Source organism: Phocoena sinus, chromosome 20, assembly GCF_008692025.1.
Source record: "Phocoena sinus isolate mPhoSin1 chromosome 20, mPhoSin1.pri, whole genome shotgun sequence".
In the NCBI taxonomy this organism is placed as follows: domain Eukaryota; kingdom Metazoa; phylum Chordata; class Mammalia; order Artiodactyla; family Phocoenidae; genus Phocoena; species Phocoena sinus.
The window spans coordinates 49,515,124-49,537,317 of record NC_045782.1 but is presented as its reverse complement, the minus strand read 5'-3'; the positions used below and the strand labels follow the sequence as shown (position 1 = coordinate 49,537,317).

The following is a 22,194-nucleotide window of genomic DNA, read 5'->3' as shown; positions in this document are numbered from 1 at the left end:
AGACTGCCTGTCCTCCAAGCAGCTTGGGGGTGCTCCCAGGCAGACTTTCTGGGCCACCTGTGTTAGCGTGACTTACCTCCTCTACTTATTCTCCCTAACTAGTCCAGATGAGACTTCTTGGAGGAAACAGTGCTTGTGTGCTGTCATCATGTAAAAATGTAACCGTCTAAAATATTGCTCAATCCCTGACAACCATTATTTAAAATTTTTGCAACTCTAAATGTGTGTGTTGTAGGGCAAAGTCATACATAGTTGCCTCACTCTGGTTGTAGCTCGGACTGTTTCAAAGTAGCCAGGAAGGCCAGAGGCCCTAGGTGTGTGGCTTCAGAAAGGACTGAGGTCATTGTCTGCTGTTTATACTTAATGTAAATACTCCTTAGTTTAAGTTACGGTACTGTCAATATCTCTGTGTGCTACTATAGTTTACTTTAGATCAGAAATTCCCAGTGGGATGGTACTGTGGCTGTTTGTCTCAATACCTCTCCCAGCAAAGCATCACATTGCGAAAAGCAGCTGCCAGCTCTTTTCAGGCTGGTTAGGGTGCTCCTGTGGTCCACGTGGTACTCATTGCCCAGCATCATGGTGCAGCCATTCAGCACCTTGACCCTGCAACTACCCCGTGCCAGGCATGGTGCAAAAGTGGAACCAAGCGAGGGATAGTTTCATTCTAGTTCCTGGAAATTAGGCAATTTGATGATTCACCACTTCTCACTTGGAAGAGTTGAATCAAATTTCGCCCTGTATTTGTAAAGCTATCTGAACTTAAAGGATAAATTAAAATCTGAAGTACTCTCTGATTGTAAACAATTTGGAAACTCTTAAATAGCACCAAATAAGCAATGTTAACATTTTGGTGTATCTAGTTTCAGTCTGTCTGTACCCACACTCTCAAATTTTTAACAAAATGGGATAAGCTCTATACTACTCTTTGAAATCTAGATTTTACTCTTAATTTCATTAACCATTCTTTTTGTGTGTGTGTGTTACGCGGGCCTCCCACTGCGGCAGCCTCTCCCGTTGCAGAGTTTGCTAAGAGTTTCTTTGCTTATTTGTTTTTTTTTTTTTTTTTTTTTTTTTGCGGTACACGGGCCTCTCACCGTTGTGGCCTCTTCCGTTGCGGAACACAGGCTCCGGACGCACAGGCTCAGCGGCCATGGCTCACGGGCCCAGCCGCTCTGCGGCACGCGGGATCCTCCCGGATGGGGCACGAACCCGCGTCCCCTGCATCGGCAGGCGGACTCCCAACCACTGCGCCACCAGGGAAGCCCTTTTTGTTTGTTTTTGTTTTTGTTGTTTTTGCGGTACGCGGGCCTCTCACTGTTGTGGCCTCTCCCGTTGCGGAGCACAGGCTCCGGACGCGCAGGCTCAGCGGCCATGGCTAACGGGCCTAGCCGCTCCGCGGCATGTGGGATCTTCCCGGACCAGGGCACGAACCCGTGTCCCCTGCGTCGGCAGGCAGACTCTCAACCACTGCTCCACCAGGGAAGCCCGAGATGAACATTCTTGTAGGGAATGTATAATTCATTTCCTCGGGTAATTTGTTGAAAGCAGAATTCAGAATGTTTTGTATCCTGTGTGTCCATATCCTTTTAACCACACAACACCTCCCCTCACCTCCATAAGTAGGATATGATTATCTCCTACAGTTTTTCCAGTTTCCAAGTCCCAGCCTATGTGGATCCTGCCAAGGAACCACATGATACAGATGAGAGTCATCCGTTACCTTTTCAAAATCAGCTACAAAAAAGTGCTCTTGGCTGTAGGGATGAGCTCCTTTAGCCTCTTTGGCCATGGAGCCGTAGTTCCCAGGGGCGGGTTACAGCGTGTGTATGCATTTGGGCGCATGGGGAGGATGGAGGGGACTTTACAGCATCTAGACTGGGTGAGCTGCTCTGTGCCCTGGAGCTGCAGGCCCAGGGCTGACAAGGTGAAAGATGGTCCCGCCTGGGTCTGGTGGGGATTTTCCGTTCTCAGTGCGCCCGGGTGAGTCAACGGTCACCCACTTCTGTACATCCTAGCTAACACCTTGGAGCAGGGGCTCGGCCTGTCAGGTCCAGCCCGAACTTGGTCGTGGGGTCTGACAGGTGATGCCCCTCACTCTCCACCCCCATCCGGTATCAAGACCGAGTCAGGGGATGCTGGTGCCCGCGCCCTGCTCCTCCACGGCCTGGCCCCTGCGTGCAGCACACCTGCGCCCCCCTGGCGGGAAACTGAGGCTGCGGGGCGGGTCCGCCTCCCCTCGAGGCTCCCGCGCGCCGCCCGTGTCCACGCGCGCGGTTGTCAATAAAGTTCTCGCGCGCCGGAAGCGGAAGCGGCGAGTCTCCATGGCGGCGGCGGCTACGGCGGCGGCGGGGCCGGTGTTCTGGAGGCGGCTGCTGGGCCTTCTGCCTGGCCGCCCTGGGCTGGCCGCTCTCCTGGGGCGCCTGTCCGACCGACTCGGCAGGAACCGGGACCGCCGGCGCAGGAGGTGAGAGAGCGGTGGGGCTGAGGGCGCGCCCGGCCCCGACCCTCATTCCGCGCTCCCGGCGTCGCGGTGAGCTCTCCGTGTCCCCGCGCGCGGGCCCGCCCGGCCCTCGCAGTCCCGCCTCGCCGCCGGCCTTCCCGGGGTGGGGGACCCCGCCCGACGTCGGTCGGGCCGGCCCGGGGCTGAGGGGGGCGAGCCCGGCCTCCGGCCTCCGTCCTCGTAGGGTGGAGCGAAGGGTCTGTGTGTGCACACCCGGGGCGGGGGGATGAGTTCGTGCGTTGCTTTGGGCCCCGGGGTGTGTGTGTTGGAGAGTCTTCGCGAGAGACACTGTTTGGGTCCGGAGGGGTCTTTTCCTTAAGTAATCCTGGCTGCGAGGTGACTTGACGGGAGTGAATCAGCCCTGCTGGGATTCTGTGGCTGCAGCATTTCTCACATCCTGCCAGAGAGGGCTGTGAAGCAATCCTGAGTCAGGAACACTCAGGCCAGGGAAGAGGAACCACTTGAAACCCCTTTTACACTTTGCAAAGGGCCTGTGTTCTGGAAAAGTACTGAAGTGAGTTATGGAAATAGTGAAGTAGGCTTTGAAGCCGTTCGTTCAGGCAGTGGTCTGTCGAAGTAAACATTTGCCAAGTACATGCTGACCTAAGAGACTTATGTGCAAGTAGTTTTCTTGTTGGAGGGACTCGAGCCTTACACTTGTTTCTTAAGAAAAAAAATCTTGGAACTGCGTCTTTTTGCAGAGTTTGCGCCTTAGATTTTTATCTGCTACTAGGGTGAGATGTGACCTTCTGGCCTTTGGTAGAGAGATCTGTGGTCCAGTCATGTGTGCTGATTCTAGGTACGGAAAGGAATTTGCTTCTTATTGGGTTACTTTGGAAGATTTTCAGCAAAAATTCAGGTTTCACTTATGGAAACTTTTTGTGATAGAATCAGCCCAGGACGGAACTCTTGGAAGCTTACTGATCAGAACGGCTTTAAGTTTCACATCAGTGAACCCGGTGGGAGTGGGGTGTAGAAGAGGTGGGCTCTGTTCTCTGTAATTGGTGCTTAGCAAAGACCTGTTTATTCCAGTGGGTAGTGAAGTCAGATGACTTCTACATCTTGGTATCAAACCACTGAGAAATTTGGTTTAAAGTTTCAAAAAATGTTCTCAAGGACGAGATGTTTAGGCCATTTTGTCATTTCCCTTGTATGTATTTAAACTGTACAGAAAAGTACTTAATGATTAATCACTGTTTAACATTGGAGTTGATTACTAAAGGCTGTTGGGGCAATCGCCACAAATTCTTTTAAGAAAGACATTTCTCTTGAGTGTTTTTCTGCGAGGGTGGGGGGAGGGCAGTGTTGCCGTGGGGATAGTCTACATTGACTTCTTAAAAGTCTTTTTTGTAAATAGCATTAGTGGATGCAGGACTTGTGGCTCCATATTTCTTCTTGATTAAGTTGGTTAAGGCTCTGGGTCAAAAATTAAACCAGGAACTCAGTTAAATCACAGACACAGAAACACAAATGTCAGAAATTTGCGTCTTTTAATCCTTGGAGGTGATGCCTATGCTAGGACGGAGGATAAATGTTTTGAGCAGTATTACTACAGTACTGTGGGGTTCTGACCCTTTCTTTGCCTTATTTGGTTTGCAGATTTTTTTTGCTTCTCTGTGGCCTGGCTGTTTGGGGTTACTCATGTCTGTATGGCCACTCACCTCCAGTGGCTGCTTTCGTTTCTTCTCTGTTGTTCAGTTGCACCAACCAATTCCTCATTCCCCAAATGATGTGGTTTCTTGTAACTCTCATCATTGATTCATTGATAATAGTTCTGTGTAGCCATGAACTTATTTTAGATTTTAGCTTGCCAGCCTGACTCAACTGTTGGAGTGCCTGGTGAATCCTCGTGACTAGCAAGGGGAGTGGTGAGAGGGAACAGTTCTTTACTGCAGTGGTCTCCTTTCAGTTATAGAGACAGCCATAGTGACAGAGAACTCTATTTAAAATTACTTCTAGGGGCTTCCCCAGTGGAGCAGTGGTTAAGTATCTGCCTGCCAATTCAGGGGACACGGGTTCGAGCCCTGGTCTGGGAAGATCCCACATGCCACGGGGCACCTAAACCCGTGCGCCACAGCTACTGAGCCTGCGCTCTAGAGCCCGTGAGCCACAACTGCTGAGCCCGTGCACCACGACTACTGAAGCCCGCGCACCTAGAGCCCATGCTGCAACAAGAGAAGCACCGCAACAAAGAGTAGTCCCCCGCTCACTGCAACTAGAGAGAGCCCGCGTGCAGCAACAAAGGCCCAAAGCAGCCATAAATTAATTAATCAACTTAAAAGAATTACTTCTAATTATTGATTTGGAAATACTGCTGTTTTTTCTTAAGCAGGCATCTGACTCATTACCATGGACAGCTGGATTCATTCACTCATTCAGCATGCGTGTATAGAGCACGGCTGTGCTGTGCTAGGTACCGAGGGAACATGCATAGTCCCACCTTCATGGTGCTCGGACCCATAAACAGACAATAGTAAAGTAAGGTAGAAAGGTCATGGCAGCACTAAGGCACACCTGGAAGTCACAGAAGGCTCCCTGGCGGTGATGATCTTGGAGCTGTGTTTTGGAGGCGTGTAGGAGTAGGCTAGGTGAGGAAGTGGGGAGCCAGTGTTCAAGGAAGGATAGTGAGTGATGTAGGTTGATGGTGGCAGCAGCGGTCTAGGCCTGAGGGGGTGGGGCTTGTATGAAGTCATGGACAGTGGGAAGAGAAGAGAGGGCTGGACTGGAATCAGCTCTGGTGGGGGTGTGTAGGGGAGTGCTGAGGAGGTAGCTCATGTTTCTGACTTGGGTGACCACGTGGATGGTGGCATGCTTCACTAAAACAGGGAGGGAGAAAGAGGACCAAGTTTGGGGGATGACGATAAGGTGAGTTCGGGGCATGTCCATTAGTATCCAGGTGGGTCCAGGTGGAGGCGCTCACTGTTCAGGTGAAGGGCGGGTCCGGCGCTCAGGCGAGGAAGACAGAAACTTCAGGTAGTTTCTTGGAGTCATCAGACTACACAGAATTGACTTGTTATTTGGGGTATGAGACCTGGTGGAAAATGTGTCGAGAGGGCGTTAGTTCCTAACTGAGTTTGCTGCCATACAAGGAAATATTTTCTCTGTGGTCTCCTTTTTCTTTTTTTTTAAAAAACTATTTTCAATTTGAGCTATGTGTGCAGAAAAGTCTTTATTTTTGAAACCCAAGTTCTATTTTCTTTATTTTAGGTGTGTGTATGTATGTGTGTGTGTGTATGTGTGTGTGTGGGGTGGTGGTGGGGTGTCCTAACTTTCCTGAGTGTAAGAGGGAAACATAACCAGCAAACTGTTCTTTTTATTAGGTTTCCTTACCTTGTAATGCCAGCTCAACATACTCTTGTTCAACTTCTTAGTGGTTTCTACTCTGAGGGACCACCAGGTTTCCAGAAATTACTTTTTCTCTGAGTTTTCTGATGCTGGGACCCAGTCCTCCTTATTCATTAGAGTTCAGTAGCGCCACCTCTTGTATTATAGTAGTAGAATGGGTGGGAGGGGGGATATTTAGAATCAAAGCATGATTTCCCCAAATAATTCAAATTTGATCTTGCAGAGAGTTAAAATAAGATTTGCAGCAGACTGACTTGTAACTTGTAGCTTTATTAGCTTCCTATTAACCTGAGTACCCTCTGAGCACATTGCTGCTGCTGCTGAAGCAGGCTGGTCAGTCAGCTGTGTGCTCACAGAAACTAGCCTGGGATTGAAGCCGTCTGAGAGATAATTCCCTTGTAAACACGTGATCCGAGTAATGTAAACGAGTCGTTTTCACTGCCGGGAAGTCAGGCTGGTTGCAGCAGTTTGGATTAGTAGAACGTGTGAGTGGTTCTCGGCAGACACTTGGCTATGCCTTGGTGCCTTTGGCTACGGAGGTGTGTTGTGGGTTATAAGTATATGTTAGGTTTCTAGCCCCTCCATGTAATCGACTTTCTTTTGGACAAGCCAAGAGGAGAGTCAGCGTGTTGCCACATGCTGGCAGCCCCGGCCTCGTGCCGGCCTTGAGGGAGCAGCCATTGGTGTTCTGTGACCTACGGGAATTCACACTCATTTCCCTTACTTGGGTTTAGGTCTTGCGTTAGTCAGGAAAGGCTGCCTGCTGCTGGGGCTGCAGGAAGTTTCGTCCTTTCGTGTAGTTTTTCGAGCTTTTTTCAGGAAGTGTTATGACTTGGTCTTTTCTCATCACTTCACCTCTTTACGTTTAAATGTGTGTGACGGGGGGAGGGTGGGTTTTTCTTAAGAAGTAGTTTCTGAAAATATTGCAATCCGGAGAGCTCAGTTTCTTTTAAAACATTCTTTCTTTTTTCGTCGTTTTGTACAGATTTGGGTGGGATACAAACCACAGAGTGTGTACCACGAACCTTATAGTCCCTGGAGAGCTCGTGGACCTTTAGACCATGACCCTGAGTGCAGGACACTTAATTAGTGCCCTGGCGTGGTACAGGGGACAGAACTCTTGTGCCGTCCACGGTGGATTTGTGGTTAGTGTAGGAGATAGTCCTCCGGCATCACCGTTTTCTTCCTTCAAAGCCCTGCAGACCCTGTTTTGAAAAGACGCTAGGAGGTGGGCCTGCTTCCTTGTGTCCCAAAGGGTGGGTGACACCACTGTGGCCCCGGGGGAAGCACCTGTGTCCTCTGAAGCCGTGAGAGCTGTGCGGGGCCTGGTGGAGGTGAAGTGCAGACCCAGGTGGAATTCTCTGGCGTTGCCTTTCCTTAGTAGCGCCTCCACTGCCCCCGTGAGAGCTCGGTTGGACCTCCAGGCGCACTGTTGTGCATCCTGGCGAACGGAGAACGCAAGGTGTGGCAGTATTTTTCCATGGAGCACTTGCAGCTTCAGAATGTTTGCTGGAATGGAAGACTCCTGTCTCCGCACACAAAGGAGAAATGCCCTCTCCCGTTTTCTGAAGCTTCCCTTGCACATAGCTGTGTTCGCGGCCTCAGCAGCCGTTCTGCTCTCGCTCTTTCGGTTTGACTGGCTACTCTGAACTCAAGTCCCGCTGCGGTCCTGTGCCTCTCATGAGTCGGGTGGGTGCATCGTCCTGTCTAGGGCAGGCTTCTGCTGTCCCTGCTTTAATGGTGGCCCCCGGACCACGGACAAGAGTGTTACTGCATGCTGTTCTTGGTCAAGGCAGTCCAGATATGGATTCCTTTTAGAGATGCTGAGAAGAAACTTCCCTCTCTTCCCCACTGCCCTCCCACTCCATACTCACTGTGTTCTCCTAGCGTCACCCCCCCATCCTCTCACCCCATTCCCCCAGGCCCCTCTCCAGGTGGAGGGAGTGGCCCCAGGTCAGGGGTCCTCAGCACTTAGGCCCAGCCCACTCTCCAGCTCAGGGAATTTGTTTGCAAATTTCACAGGAAGCCCTAAATCACCTGGCTGAACCTTTCCCCAGAGTCCGGTGTCTGTGTGGGTGGTGGCTGGAGCCCACCCTTTGGGGAGGGTGCTGTCAGTTTCACCTTCAGAACCGTGGGCTGAGGATTGTTTTGCGCTGTTGTTGCCGCCTCTGCCAGCGGCTGAGGGCTGTAGCAAAGTGGTTAGGCTTGCCTGAGTGCAAGTACCAGGGCGCGCCCCTGCTCTGGCCTTAGCTCTGTCCTCCAAACTTCCCTGATAATCCGGAGTAAAGGAGTGAGAGGGCGGCAGAACCTTATTATCTGGCCCCCCAGCCCCTGCCACTTCCTCCTCCCTATAACTAGAAATGGGAGCTACATGTTATCTAGAAAGAGATGATTCAGGGGAGTGCAGGCCTAGATGTGGAAAATGTGTGTGTTTGTTTAGTTCTCTAAATGGTGAGTGTGACAGCCCTGCTTTTTTTGTAGAGTAACCACAGCTCCCTGCCTCCTCCTGTCTCTTGGGGGTTAGGGTTTTGACCCGGGACAGCTGCCTGGAGGAGGAAGTTGCTTGTGCAGGTGGTCGGCCCCTGGAGGCTGGGATTACTGTGCAGCAGGGGCTGTGGCTGGCACGGGGAGAAGTGTTTTCTGAGAAGATTCCCAGGCGTCCGTCATGGAAAGCGGGAACTCGCCCCCGTGGGGATCTGGCTGAGATGCACGGAGAACGTGAGCCCCTGTGCTGTCTCCCACGGAGACTGGCTGCTTCTGCCCCGGCCCAGGTGCTGCAGTTAGATTTCGAGTGTCTGGGCTCTGGATGTGGTCTCCCCACCTTTGCCGACCTTGTGGGGCCTTTATAAAACTCTGTGCTTTTTTTCCAAGCACCTTCCTCTTTGGAATGTGAAGTTACCGCTTGAGGGTTGGGTCTCCTCCATGATGAATCCCTGAAACCTAATAGGTTTTCAGTTCTTCTCCTCTCTAACAAAAATAAACCTGTCAGTACACAGGTTAAACAGGAAGCAACATAAAAAAGCCCTCAGCAGATCTTGGACTGAGGCCCTGATCTGGACTTGGACTGAAGCTTCCCAGGAGAGCTGCCCGACAGGCCCGCAGCCTGCCCGCGGTGGCCCAAGGCCAAGCCTGTCCTGCCGAGCCCCTCTCCTGGGTGGCGGGGCCTGACCCCCGTACAGTCACTGTGTGTCTTCTCTGGACTGCCTGTTGAGCCCCTCCTGGGTTTTTCTGGCGCTGGTGGGTTTTGGCAGTTCCTGCCTCTTCCCTGTGCTCGCACCTCTCCTCGCCTGGAGCCCCCGCACTTCCTGTCTGAGTGCCACCGGGCGATCAAAGCCCATTTGGAGGGACGGTGTTGTGAGGCGTCCCCAGCAGCTCAGGCATCAGCAGCTCCCCCTTTTGGTCATTTGAAGCACATCCACCATATGTATATTTTGACCTTTCCTTCATTAGCCTCAGCATTTTCTTTTGTGTTCTTAGATGATTTCAGGTGTGTACGCTAGTGAGGCCGCCAGGTTTGTGGGCAGTGGTGCCCAGGCCAGCCGTGCCTCCCCCGTACACCATCGGTGCTCACATGACCACTTGGATTGAGGCCCAGGTTGGCACTTGCCCTCTCCTGGGTTGCTGTGTGCCAAAGAGGTGTTTCCTCATCTTCCTTTTTGGGAGCGGCTCTGAGTCTGTTGGCTCATCTGAAGAACGCGTGGGGACTGACTGCGTGGCCTGGGTTGCCGGCGACACCCTGGATACTTTTTATATGGTCGGAGCGATAAGTGCTGTGAGATTGGGAGGTCAGTTGACCTTACAGTGCTGTGGGGTTTTCCTCCTCAAACAGACTATGTTTAATTAATGAACATTAGACTTTATGCCCCCTTTGCGGCTTCTCGTTGATAGACTGTTGTGCACCTTTCCCGTTCTCATGCTTTTCCGTTGGACTGAAGGCGCTCCCTCTCCCCTCTGGAAGGTAGTAGCCTTGAGCACAGCAGGAGCATGGCCTCCACTTTGGGGAAATTGAGGTCGCAATCCCTTGTTTACATGTCTAGGCCTTTCATTTGCTGCTTGTTACCCAGAAGCCAGAGAAGTGTAGCAAGCTGATGCCCGGGAGTGTGGTCCCCACCTCTGCTCGGAGGCCCATGGTGAACCCTGGCTTCCCAGGGTCCAGACCCGGTGTCATCCACCCGCTGACTAAACTTTTCTTGGCAATGAGCTGCCGTGATAGCCCGGTGGGCTTTCTGGGAAGCACAGCTGCAGGCCATCTGGCGTGTGTGTAGGGACATTCAGGAACCCTGGGAAGATTCAGCGTTTTATCAGGAGGCAAGTGAATGAAATCATCCTCCTGGAATTTGTGGCCCTTCAGGCCTTGGGGTGTTTAAGCGTCCTTTCCCTAGAGCCCCTCTTGAGGCTGTGGTGAAGGTCACGCGCTGAAAAGGATTTTCCTGCCGCTCTTTGCTGGAATTCAGATGACGGGCTGGTCGGTGTGGGGCTCTGGGTGTGCACTGCCCTCCCCTGGCCCCTGCAGGTGTCTCGTCATCCGGACAAAGATGAGGCTCAGCGGGCAGGGGACTGTTTACTGCAGTCTTGGCCTCAGTGGACGGGAACCAGCCAGAGACTGGGTGTGACCTCTGAGGAGAATGTGTCCAGAGGTGAAGGGGCAGTTGTCGTCACTGCCGGCCCCTCTTGAGGTGACCTCTTCCAGCACCAGCTTTTCTCTCTGTATCCTAGTATTAAAGAGAAAACTTAATTTTTTCTGGGTCCTTCCTTGAATAAAAGCCCATTTATCTCATCAGTGAGACAACCGGGGGTCTGGGTTGTACTCACCAGCCTGAGACCAGACCTGCCCTTGCAGGCAGCCTTTGGCGGCTTTCTGCGGGTGGGTTCGTTGGGGGCATTAACCAGGCGATGGCTTTTCTGAGTTTACTTGTGGCTGCTCTAAATTTTGAGTTGTTTGGAATCAGCATAAAGTTTGGGGTTTATCCATAGGCTTTGGCAATTCTTAAGTTGCTCAACTTGTAGGGGCTGAAAAATTCTTTTACAGAGTTTGACTGGGGCTCTCTTAAGATGGTCTAGGAAATCTGAAGTTCACCCACCCCCCCCACCCCCACCCCCCACCCAGAAAAATTCTTATTTGCCCACAGGAGCTGAGAGAGACTTGTGAGGAAGTATTTGAGAAGTGTGACCCTTTGTATGTCTCTTTCCCCAGGCCACCATGGCTGTTGTTGGCGCCTCTGCTGTCTCCAGCTGTCCCCCATGTCACCTCGCCTCCTTGCTGCCTGTGTCCGGAGGGTGTGCATCGCTTCCAGTGGATCAGAAACCTGGTTCCAGAGTTCGGAGTCTCCAGCTCTCACGTCAGGGTGCTTTCTTCACCTGCAGAGTTTTTTGAGCTCATGAAGGTAAGTTGTGTCTAAGAGAGAGGGTCAGACATGGAATTAGAGGTTTGGGGGCATAAGGTTGGCCGAGTCCTGGGCTGAAGCACCTTGTGTTCTAGAAACTTTTGATGGCTGCTCAGCTTATTCCTGCGGGTTCCACCTGTTAGGTTTCCGCTTCACAGATGGCTGAGTTGGGCCGTGATCAGAAGCTCCCCTGGGTGGCTGATGTCTCAGGTGGAGAAGCTCAGAGCTTGCGGGCACTGAGGGTCAGGTCCTAGGTTTTGGTTCTTGTGACAGATTGATTCCCTTCGTTCCGTGTTGGAGATGTAGGCGAGGCGGGAGGTTAGTGAGAGCTTGGGGACCTCAGCAGGCACGTCCCTGCTGAGGACATCTGGGAGGGAACGAACCTCATTCTGGTTAGGGCATGGCAGACTCCTGCCCCGGCAACGTCTCCAACACACAGTAGCTCCATAAAGTAGATGACAGGAAATGGAGACATAATGACCTATGGATGGGATTTGATATGTAGGAAGTGGCCGGGAGCCTCTCAGTTCAGTGGAGAGTATTTACAGGTAACTGGAAAGTCTGGGTGTCTGGTTTTAGGTCTCGTGATCCTGGTTCTTTTCCGTAATTCTGTCTAAAGTTTGTACCTTCTCTCTCTTGGTAGAGATGCTAAACTTTGCATTTGGCGGGGTTCAGCTTTCAATACATTAGTCAGGTGTTCATGCCACATCTAGTTATTTGTGGTTAAACTGCTCATCGGAATGAAGTAATTAAACGCTAATTAATTTTTAGTTACATGAATTCTGAGTTTGTATTAATTCAGTGATGTTAGAATTAAGGTATGATGCGGTCAGGAGAAGTGCTGGGACATAACAGGAAATATATGTAGATGTTCCTTTTTCTGCACAACCAACTCTAGTTCATTTGAATGCTTGCACATTTTCTCTCCTTTGCCCTGTTGTTCTGTATATCCACTCTTAGCTTAATTTCCGGCTGGCTCATTCCGGTATGCTGTGTGTGTGTGTGTGTGTGTGTGTGCGCACGCGCGCGCACACACGTGCATGCTCTCCCCCACTTCCCTACACTGCTTGACTCTCCTGTGTGTCCTTGTTTGTGTAGAACTGATGCTGAGGCTGTTTGCTCTTTACTCCTACTTGGTTCTCTGCTTGGCTTGAAGAAACAGGTTTTTCAAAGGAGGTGGTTCTTAGTGTCCCAATCAACTCCGGGTGAAGGATGGACTGAGTCTCCACATGGGGGTCCCCTGGCCTGGAGGTGAGGCCACGCGGCGCACCTGCCCGGGGTGGGTGGGGCTGTGGCAGCCAGGACGGACGCGCGAGGGGCTCAGCCCAGCAGGCCAGGAAGAATCCGAGGCCACCGTTCCCTGCCTTCTGCACTGAGTCATGGGCGGGTTCTCCGGCACGTTCTGTGTGGAGCGGGATGTGTTTCTTCCTGGGACAGAGTGGCCCGTGTTCCCAGAGAAGAGAGTGCAGCGTGGTTTCTGCCTGGGCCCAGGCCTTCGTGACAGCTGAGCTTGTACCAGAGGACCTGGCGCCATGGCAAACAATTGCATAGACTTTTGCTGCCCGAACTTGATTGCCTCACACTTAACTTGTTTTCCTCTCTTTCCTGTCTTCATACTCACTTTCCCCACAAGCAACCATCTGAATAAATAACAGAACGAAGGAAACAGCAAACATAGGAAATTCTTTTGTTTGTTCCTTGCATATAAGCCTTTCCCAGTGGTGTGTTGGTGTGTTTATCTAGTCAAGATGCCCCTCTTCCTCCATGGACAGTGCAGGCTGCGGGGGCCGTGTGGGAAAGCCAGCACGTGCGTGTGTCCTGCCTCCCCGGTGCCCTCGCCAGCTTGCCCTGAGCGTGGTGCTGCCCTTCTTCCTGCTCTTGACCTCCTCTGGGGCCTGGCCGCGCTGGTGAGGGGTCCGGTGTACTCCCATGGCTGGATCAGGTCCTGGGAGAGGATGCTGGCCATTGGGACTGATGCATCACCTTTGAACGTTGGTGTGTTCTGTGTGTGTGTCTAGCTAGGTACCTGTCTGTCTGCATCTCAAAACTGTTGCATGCTTGGGACTTCCCTGGTGGCGCAGTGGTTAAGAATCCGCCTGCCAGTGCAGGTGACACGGGTTCGAGCCCTGGTCTGGGAAGATCCCACATGCCGTGGAGCAGCTAAGCCTGTGCTCCACAACTACTGAGCCTGTGCTCTACAGCTACTGGGCCCGCGTGCCACAACTACTGAAGCCCGCACGCCTAGAGCCCGTGGTCCGTAACAAGAGAAGCCACCGCAATGAGAAGCTCGTGCACCGCAATGAAGAGTAGCTCCCGCTCACCACAACTAGAGAAAGCCCGCGTGCAGCGACGAAGACCCAACGCAGCCAAAAATAAACATAAATAAATATGTTTTAAAAAAAAATTACATGCTCATTATAAAACCCCAGCTGTGCAGACGGGGCTGGAGTGCAAGTTTGCCCCCGCACTCCCTCGTCTGGCTCTGCTCCTTGGACACACACACACACACACACACACACACACACCCCCACCCACACCCCTATACAGGTGTGCATGGGGTGGTGACGGGGGAGCATGGTTTACGTTCTGTTCAGTGATTTGCTTCTGTTCCTGCAGTGCACTGTGGACATCCCCTCAGGTCAGTGTGCAAAGACCTTCATTCTTTTCGTGACTGTGCTGTATCTTATAGCATGGCTAGATCATGCCTTACTTTCAGGCTGAGTATTTCAAATGCGGGTTGCGGCTCCTTGCCTGGTAGGTTACCACACACATTTGGGGCTTGTTTAAATATTAACTGGTGAAGATGCAGGATACTGCAACTTGGAGTGTTATTTGCCTCCAGTATCAAAGGACTGTATCTTTCTCACTGAACTGTGAAAATGGTGATTATGAATTTTGAATTGTTTCTTCTCTTCAGGGGCAGATAAAAGTAGCCAAGAGGCGGGTCGTGATGGCGTCCCTCTACCTGGGGACAGGTCCTTTGGAACAGGAACTGGTAAGGTTTAAGCAGGGGTGGTCCTACTGGCAGTAGTGAGTCACCCTAAAACCTTGGGCTGTGTAGAGCCGTGGAGTTGGGGTAGAGCCGCCCTCCTTGGCCTGCGTCTCAGGCCAGCTTTTGTTCTTGTTGCCCCAGATTCTGGGGCACGTCAGGAGGATCAGCTAGGGGTGCAGGAAGATGTGATCCTGGGCCTCCTGACCTCGCTGGCCCGTGTCCTCCTCACCCTGCGCAGGGGCCGTAGGCCGTCTGTCTGCCAAGCCGGGGCTCTGAGAATTGTGACCCGCAGGCCAAATCTGGCCACCGCCTATTTATGTGTGGAATATGGGCTAAGGATGGTGTTCACATTTTCTTTTTTTAAAATTTATTTATTTATTTATTTATTTTTGGCTGCATTGAGTCTTTGTTGCTGCGTGCGGGCTTTCTCTAGCTGCAGCGAGTGGGGGCTACTCTTCCTTGCGGTGCGTGGGCTTCTCATTGCGGTGGCTTCTCTCTTTTTTTAAAAATAAATTTATTTATTTTATTTTTGGCTGCGTTGGGTCTTTGTTACTGTGCTCAGGCTTTCTCTAGTTGTGGCGAGCAGGGGCTACTCTTCGTTGCGGTGCGCGGGCTTCTCATTGCAGTGGCTTCTCTTGTTGCGGAGCACTGGCTCTAGGCACGCGGGCTTCAGTAGTCGTGGCTCGCGGGCTCTAGAGCGCAGGCTCAGTAGTTGTGGCGCATGGGCTTAGTTGCTCTGCCCGTGCGCCACAACTACTGAGCCTGCGCTCTAGAGCCCGCGAGCCACGACTACTGAAGCCCGTGCACCTAGATCTTCTGCCATGTGGGATCTTCCTGGACCAGGGCTCAAACCCGTGTCCTCTGCTTTACATTTTCAATGTTTGGCAAAAGATCAAAAGAGGAGTAGTAATTGTGTCACATGAAAAGCATGTGAAATTCAGATTTCTGTGTCCATAAATAAAGCTTTATTGGAGCATAGTGACTCTCATTAATTTTTGTTTTGTCTATGGCTGCTTTCTTGCTACAGTGGCTGAACTGAGTAACTGTGACAGGGATCATCTGACCTGCAAAGCCCAAGATATTTACTATCTGGTCCTTCATAGAGAAGGCTTCTGAGTCTGTATTAGGCAGAGGAGCTAGCATGGCAGGTCGAGCTGGCCGTTGCTTTCGCCCAGGGCTGGTGTCGGGTGCAGGTCTGCGGCCAGCCTGGCTCCACCTAGACTTGCTGTCATGCCGTGCTTGTCCCTTCCAACGAGACACGCGGGGCTGGGAAGGAGCAGACGTCACCTGTTGTGCAGCGGGTGCTTCCTGTAGGACGAGCCCAGCGCAGAATCTGTAGGTTGAGCTGAAGTGAGTGTGAATGAGGTCGCTGTGTTGTCGGAGTCCCTGGATGGCTTTCTACTCTGAGGGAATGAGATGGACCCTTGCCCACAGCAAGTGTTGTTTCTTGGTTTGCCTTGTTCAGAAACCCCCAGGGCATAGCTGGAAGAGAACAGGGGCTGTGGTAGGGGGCGAGGGGGAAGGGTGGGGGGCAGGAGAGAGCCCACCCCTTCCCTTCCTGTGTGAGGAAAGTCTGCCCCGCTTTCAGGACGTGCTTTTAGCTGTGACCTTGGGAAGCGTGTTTGTTCTCCTGGGAGACGAATGCCACGTCCAGCCTGTGGAGAGTGGCAGTGGGCAGGTTGTGTCTTGGATTTATTCATTGAGCAAATATTTACCGAGTGCTGTCTGTGTGTGGGGCGCTGTTTGTTGTGTGCCTGTAAGGATGATCCATTGCAACGTGTGTGGGAGCTGGTGTCTTAGTGTTTTCGAGAGCGGCGAGGTCCAGACCCTTGGACACCGTGTCCCTGACCCCCAGAGCCTTCATCCTGCCAGGCCCAGGCCGCAGATGCCATGTCTTTGGATTACGGTTACCGCGGTGGCCTCAGGTGAAGAGGTTCTGCAGCGTTGGCTTCTGGGCAAGCATGGCTGGTGTGTGCGTGTACATGCTTGTGTGTGTTCAAAGAGGACCGTGCGGGCATTAGCTGACAGGTTGGTTCATTTCTTTAATACATAACCATCTTTTCAGATCTTTCATTTCTGTTCTTTTGGGGTCTTTTCTTGGCAGGTGGATTGCCTGGAAAGCACTCTAGAAAAGTCACTCCAGACGAAGTTTCCTTCCGACCTCAGGGTGTCCATTCTCTTAGACTTCACGCGGGGCTCAAGAGGTAGGTCTGACGCCCTCCCTGGCCCCGATTCTTCCCTGTTCAGGAAGAATGAGGAATTACACCCTCACCGCCCTGTCCTCAGCCAGCAGCAAGGCTATTTGAAGCCTTTCTGGGATGGCCCAGGACGGCCTGTCCGTCAGGATTCTGTCTGTGGCAAGTGACCGACAGTCCAAGTAAAAATGACTTTGGGAAAAAGAGAATTGTTTTGACTTCCACGTCTGACTTGGTTCGGGTGGGTCGTGATTTGGGGCTTGGACCTTTAGGCTGGCTTCATTCTCTGGCTCCTTGCGGCAGCCTCTGGCAGTCCCAGGCCCATCTTGCCACGTCTTGTCCACTGGAAGAGCACCTGCTTCCCTCGTGGTCAGCCTGGAGCTCCTGCATGGCCTGTCTCGGGCTCTGTGCTGGGCCTCCTGAGCGTGCTGACCGGCCCAGCCTGGGCCTGCGTGCCTTCCCAGAGCCGGGGTGCACAGAGTCATCTTCACCCAGAGCAGAAATCTGAGAGCGGGGCTGGGTGGTGCCCCCAGGAGGAGATTGGGTGCAGTTACCATGAGGTGGGTAGAGGGTGCTGTGGGGCTGGAAGAGTGGATGTCCGCTACACGGGCCGCTCAGTCCTGCCCCGAGATGTGGTGGGTGTCCAGGTAGAAGCTGTCCCGGAGCCCCTCTGGCTGAAAACAGCCCCCGGCGGTCTGACTTGGACGGCTGCGCAGGCCCTTGGTAGGTGGCGCTGCACTGGCGGGCTGCGTGTTTTTCCTGGTGTGACTCTGCCGTCCTTGCTCTCCTGCTTGCCCACGTCTTCAGGAAGGAAAAACTCTCGCACGATGCTGCTCCCACTCCTGCAGAGGTTTCCAGAACAGGTCCGAGTGTCTCTCTTCCACACGCCTAACCTCCGTGGGCTCCTCCGGCTCCTCATCCCCGAGCGCTTCAACGAGACCATCGGCCTGCAGCACATCAAGGTGTACCTCTTCGACAACAGCGTCGTCCTGAGCGGGTGAGTTGGCTTCCTTCTGTCGGGGTCTCCAGGGCAGAGACCAGCAGCACGCAGAGAAGGGAAGGTCCGTCCCCGCGAGCCTTCGAGGGCCTGCTGCTACGTGTTTAGTCTGGTTGCCTGGCCCTCCCGGCGTCTTCCCGGTGTCCTGTCTGCCACGGAGGCTGGAAGCCACGAAGGGCGACTGATAGCTGGCCGTGGTTTACTGAGCCCTTACTTTGTGTTTGCTCTTGGGTGAGCCCCTCGTGTACTGTCTCAGCTAATGCTCACTGTCACCCCACGTGGTCTTTCCCTCACTTTGTACACAAGAAGCCCGAGAGGACAAATAACTTTGTCAGGCAGGGCCGGGTGGGAATCCAGGCCCTTTAGGGGACACCGGGGCCAAGCCCGAGTGGTCCTTGGCTCTGTAAGTGTCCGCATCTCCTCTTGGTGGTCAGCTCAGTGAGGGGACGGCCTTGCGGTCACTCCTCTGTGTCACCTTAGTGTCACTCTCGCCCGCCTCTCGTGAGCGGCCAGGCTCAGTAGCTGTTTGTTTTATTTTATTTTATCTATTTATTTATTTATTTTTGGCTGTGTAGGGTCTTCGTTGCTGTGTGCGGGCTGTCTCTAGTTGCAGCGAGCAGGGGCTACTCTTTGTCGCGGTGCGCGGGCTTCTCATTACAATGGCTTCTCTCATTGCGGAGCATGGGCTCTAGGTGCACGGGCTTCAGTAGTTGTGGCACACGGGCTCAGTAGTTGTGGCTCGCGGGCTCTAGAGCGCAGGCTCAGTAGTTGTGGTGCGCGGGCTTAGCTGCTCCGTGGCATATGGGAATCCTCCCGGGCCAGGGCTGGAACCTGTGTCCCCTGCATTGGTGGGCGGATTCCTAACCACTGCGCCCCCAGGGAAGCCCGTCAGTAGCTGTTTGTTAATTGGCTGCTGGTGCACCTGATCCGAGTTGGCTGCTCCCCTGCTCCTGCTGGTGACCCTGAGACCGGGGTCACCAGCACTTGCTGTCGCACCCTATCACCTGAGTCCTCACCTGCTGCTTTCCTCCCTGTAGCGCAAACCTGAGTGACTCCTACTTCACCAACCGGCAGGACCGCTACGTATTCTTGCAGGACTGTCCTGAGATTGCGGACTTCTTCACGGAGCTGGTGGACGCGGTGGGGGACGTGTCCCTGCAGTTGCAGGGGGACGACACGGTGCAGGTGGTGGAGGGGATGGTGCATCCTTACAAAGGTAGGGTCCCGGGCTCCTCGCCCTCCTGAGCCTGGGGGTGGTGAGGGTGAGGAGGGCGCGCCTCTGGGGGCCTTGCCACGGGTTTAGGTTTGGGTGGCAGAGCCTTGTTCTGCTTTTGTCTTTGGAGCCAGACAGACGTGACTCACTGGCTATCGGTCATGCTCTGCGGGTGAGGGAGCCACCGGGGAAGGTGGGATTGTGGGCTTCGGGTCTGGGTGCCCGCGGGAGTGAGCCGGGAGCCTGCCGTGCACTTACAGGAAGCGGCCTGCTAGATGGCCACCCCCCTCAGGGCCACCTCCCGTGACTCTGGAGCACAGAGGGTCTGTGGCTCTCGGCTCCATTGAGGTCTGCGGCCTCCTGCCTGGAACGTGAAATGGGAGAGTCCTCGGTCCTGCTCACTGGAAATAGGCAAACCCTGGCAGCTAGCATTCCCGGGCTATTTGCATTCCTGTGATTCTTGTGGCCGTGGCTTCCTGGTGGCCTTTAAGGAGGTCTGCTGCTGAATTTGCAACCGTGTCAGCAATGTGGGGAACGGGTTAAACCTAGCCCATGTGAGGAGAAGAGCCAGAAAGGAAGCATCTGAGTGGGGATGTCTGGTGGGGACCCTGTCCCGGGGGCTGGGGATCTGTGCACTGTGGAGCCAGCCCGTGATCTGTGTGCCTGCCTTGCCTGCTGCCGCTACGCCTACGTGCCAGAGAGTAGTATGATAACTACTATTATGTTTTAAATTTCAACAAAAATTTATGGAAGTCTGTTTTCTCTTTCATTATATGAGTACCTACACAGTGTTCTCAATTTTACCCTCTGGCTCACAGAGCCTGAAATATTTACTGTCTGGCCTGTACAGGAAACACTGGCTGACCCCTGATCTAACTTAACAGGCCTGGTGTGAATATGCAGAAAAAAGGGCCCCCATTTGGGGAAGAATTGAGAGTCAGCACACTCAGAGGGCGTGGGGGGCTGGGCACAGCCGTGTTCGGGACCAGGGCAGCTCGAGAGAAGCAGTGAGTGAGCGGCCCCCGTGGTGGCCGCCGTCAGTAAGGAGGGATCCCCGCAAGCAACATTCCTTCTCTGGGCTGTTGCCCAGCCCTGGAAGGCACTCGGGCGTGTGCGCCTGTTCCCAGCCCAGAGCGCGTGAGCGGTGACCAGGACAGTCGTGCTGTCCGTCTCTCTCTTGTTGATCAGCCCTGCCCAAGGCTTGCTATTCTGTCAGTTTTTTCAGAGAATCAACTTTTGACAATGTTGAAGTTACCTATTTTTATATTGTTGTTTTGTTAATTTCTGCTTTATATAATGTCCTTCCTTGTACTGTATTTTTTGGCTTTTCCTGTTGTTTTTCCTCCTAACTTCTTGAGTTGGATGCTTTAGCTCATTAACTCTCTTATCATCTAGTGATAGAATTTAGACTCACTTCTTTTCTCTTCATTGTGTCCACGCAGCCACTCGTCACTGGTGTCCGTGTGAAAACAAGGCCCAGAGCCTGCCTGTTCACCTCTGACCCTTTGTGGCTCGCTCTCCTGCTCTCTGGTCGTACTTAAACGTGTCTCTGTCGGACACATGTTCTTTCTGATGTGTAACATGCCCACTAGTCACGGGTGTGCAGCTTGTGTACGTGTTCATAGTGGGTTGGCTCCCAGAAGCCCCCTCGGGTCCCTAGCCAGGCGTGACCCCCAGTGTGCCCACTATCCTGACCACTGCCACCCTCAACTAGTCTTTCCTGTTTTTGAACTTTTCGTAAGTGGATTGGTAGAGGCCTTTTCATTTCCCCCTGAGTGCAGGCTTCTTGTGGCAAGATCCTTTTCCGAGCATTTCTGTCCACAGAGGAGCCTCACATGGGCCCGGTGTCTCGTGCTCAATCGGGACGTGTTTGGTGAAGGATCAGTTGTGGCATCTGTGCTTGCCTGTCACATGCCATGTGGTGTGTCTCCCGTGCTGAATGGAGTCCAGAGCCTCCCTTCTCTGCTCCTGACTCCCCTTTGCCATGTCTCCCTCTAGGTGACCAGGCTGCGTATTGCAAGGCAGCCAATAAGAGGGTTATGGATGTGATCAACTCAGCCAGGACCCGCCAGCAGATGCTGCATGCCCAGACCTTCCACAGCAGCTCCCTCTTAACCCGGGAAGATGCAGCAGCCGCTGGAGACCAGGGGCCAGCCCCAGACACCTGGATTTACCCATTGATCCAGATGAAGCCCTTTGAGATTCAGATCGACGAGATTGTCACTGAGACCCTGCTGACAGAGGCCGAGCGAGGCGCTAAGGTCTACCTTACCACTGGCTACTTCAACCTGACCCAGGCCTACATGGACCTGGTCTTGGGCACGCGAGCCGAGTACCAGATCCTGCTGGCCTCGCCAGAGGTGAACGGCTTCTTTGGGGCCAAGGGGGTGGCAGGTGCCATCCCGGCCGCCTACGTGCACATTGAGCGGCAGTTCTACAGTGAGGTGTGCAGCCTGGGGCAGCAGGAGCGGGTCCAGCTGCAGGAGTACTGGCGGAGGGGCTGGACGTTTCATGCCAAAGGTATGTGGCAGCCGGCTGGCCAGAGGACAGCCCCCATGCGGGACAGGCGGGGGGTGGACCAGTTGGCCCACTTGTTAGCGCCCGTGGTGCCGGTGCCTGCCTGGTGGAGCCCTGCCCCTCGCCCCGTCTGTCTTCATGACAGCCCTGCGGGCGCATCCCAGTCATCGCGTTTATGTGCATTTCCGTTACGCAAGATCTCTCCCCAACTTATAAACTCAGATCATTGGGGGCTGTTCTAAAAAATATACACGTAACCTCTCCCCTCAGATAGGTGAAAAGGCACGTGCTTTAGTCTTTCTGTGATCATCCGAGTTCTCCTGCATTGGCCCTGCCCTTCTTGGGGACAGAGAGGATTCCTTAGGGATCATTTGTTTGGCATCAAACAGCCTTCTTTTTCAGTCCCTTCCTCACCAGTCCTGTTTTTTCCCCTATGTGCCAAACCTTCGTGGTTTTTTTTTTTTTATAGCTGAGAAAACTAAGGCTGTCTACTTAGGATGTTTACATGTACCGGGCTGCCTCAGGGTGGGTTCGAGTGTGAACTGCATATTGTAATGGCCTCTCTTGTACAGTTATGTGCATCCGTGGAGCAGCCCACGTGTGGCACAATCCCAGGGGGTAGCCACGATGTGAACAAACGGGTTTAGAACCCTGTGCCTTCTCCATGCCGAGGGCATCTGCCTCTCGAGTGTGACTGCTCCTCTCTGTCTTCCGGGAGACCCCATGGCCAGCTCGGTTAGTCCTGTGTCTAAAGGAATAGTGGACAGCGTGGGGACCCCAAGCCCCGACTGAAGTGCCTGGCTTTCCTGAATTCTTGCTGTTGGTTCAGAGACCCGTTTTGCTCCTGCGCTAGTCCTGGGGGCTTCTGGAGAGCCTGAGCGAGGCGGGAGGGGGATGGTGTTGTCACAGCCACTCATCTATGTTGTTTAGACTTGAGGTCACTTTGAACCCTCAGGTTGGACTCTTGTTTTCTTAAACCATTGGTTTCCATCTGGAGGTATACTAGGAAACCCCCCCAGGCCACCCTAGGCCTCCTGGGTCCAGCCCT

The 22,194-nt window shown here is 53.2% G+C and overlaps 1 protein-coding gene across 15 annotated transcripts in view; it reads left to right on the top strand.

Moving 5' to 3' along the window:
• The first annotated feature begins 2,294 nt into the window (after nucleotides 1-2,294).
• Nucleotides 2,295-22,194, top strand: part of PGS1 (phosphatidylglycerophosphate synthase 1) — a 55,232-nt gene continuing 35,332 nt past the window's right edge. For 8 of the 15 annotated variants that reach the window (XR_004347701.1, XR_004347697.1, XR_004347700.1 and 5 more), the window contains exons 1-7: nucleotides 2,307-2,467; nucleotides 11,043-11,232; nucleotides 14,150-14,227; nucleotides 16,329-16,428; nucleotides 17,227-17,416; nucleotides 18,454-18,632; nucleotides 20,628-21,149. Coding sequence is in view for 6 of the 15 variants with exons in the window: in XM_032617885.1 (XP_032473776.1) it covers nucleotides 2,325-2,467; nucleotides 11,043-11,232; nucleotides 14,150-14,227; nucleotides 16,329-16,428; nucleotides 17,227-17,416; nucleotides 18,454-18,632; nucleotides 20,628-21,149 (1,402 nt within the window). In the remaining 9 variants the exon portion in view is untranslated. Of the gene's footprint in view, nucleotides 2,468-9,443; nucleotides 9,612-11,042; nucleotides 11,233-14,149; nucleotides 14,228-16,328; nucleotides 16,429-17,226; nucleotides 17,417-18,453; nucleotides 18,633-20,627; nucleotides 21,150-22,194 lie in introns of those variants that run through there. The other 7 variants (XR_004347698.1, XM_032617887.1, XM_032617886.1 and 4 more) reach the window with 5 other exon arrangements.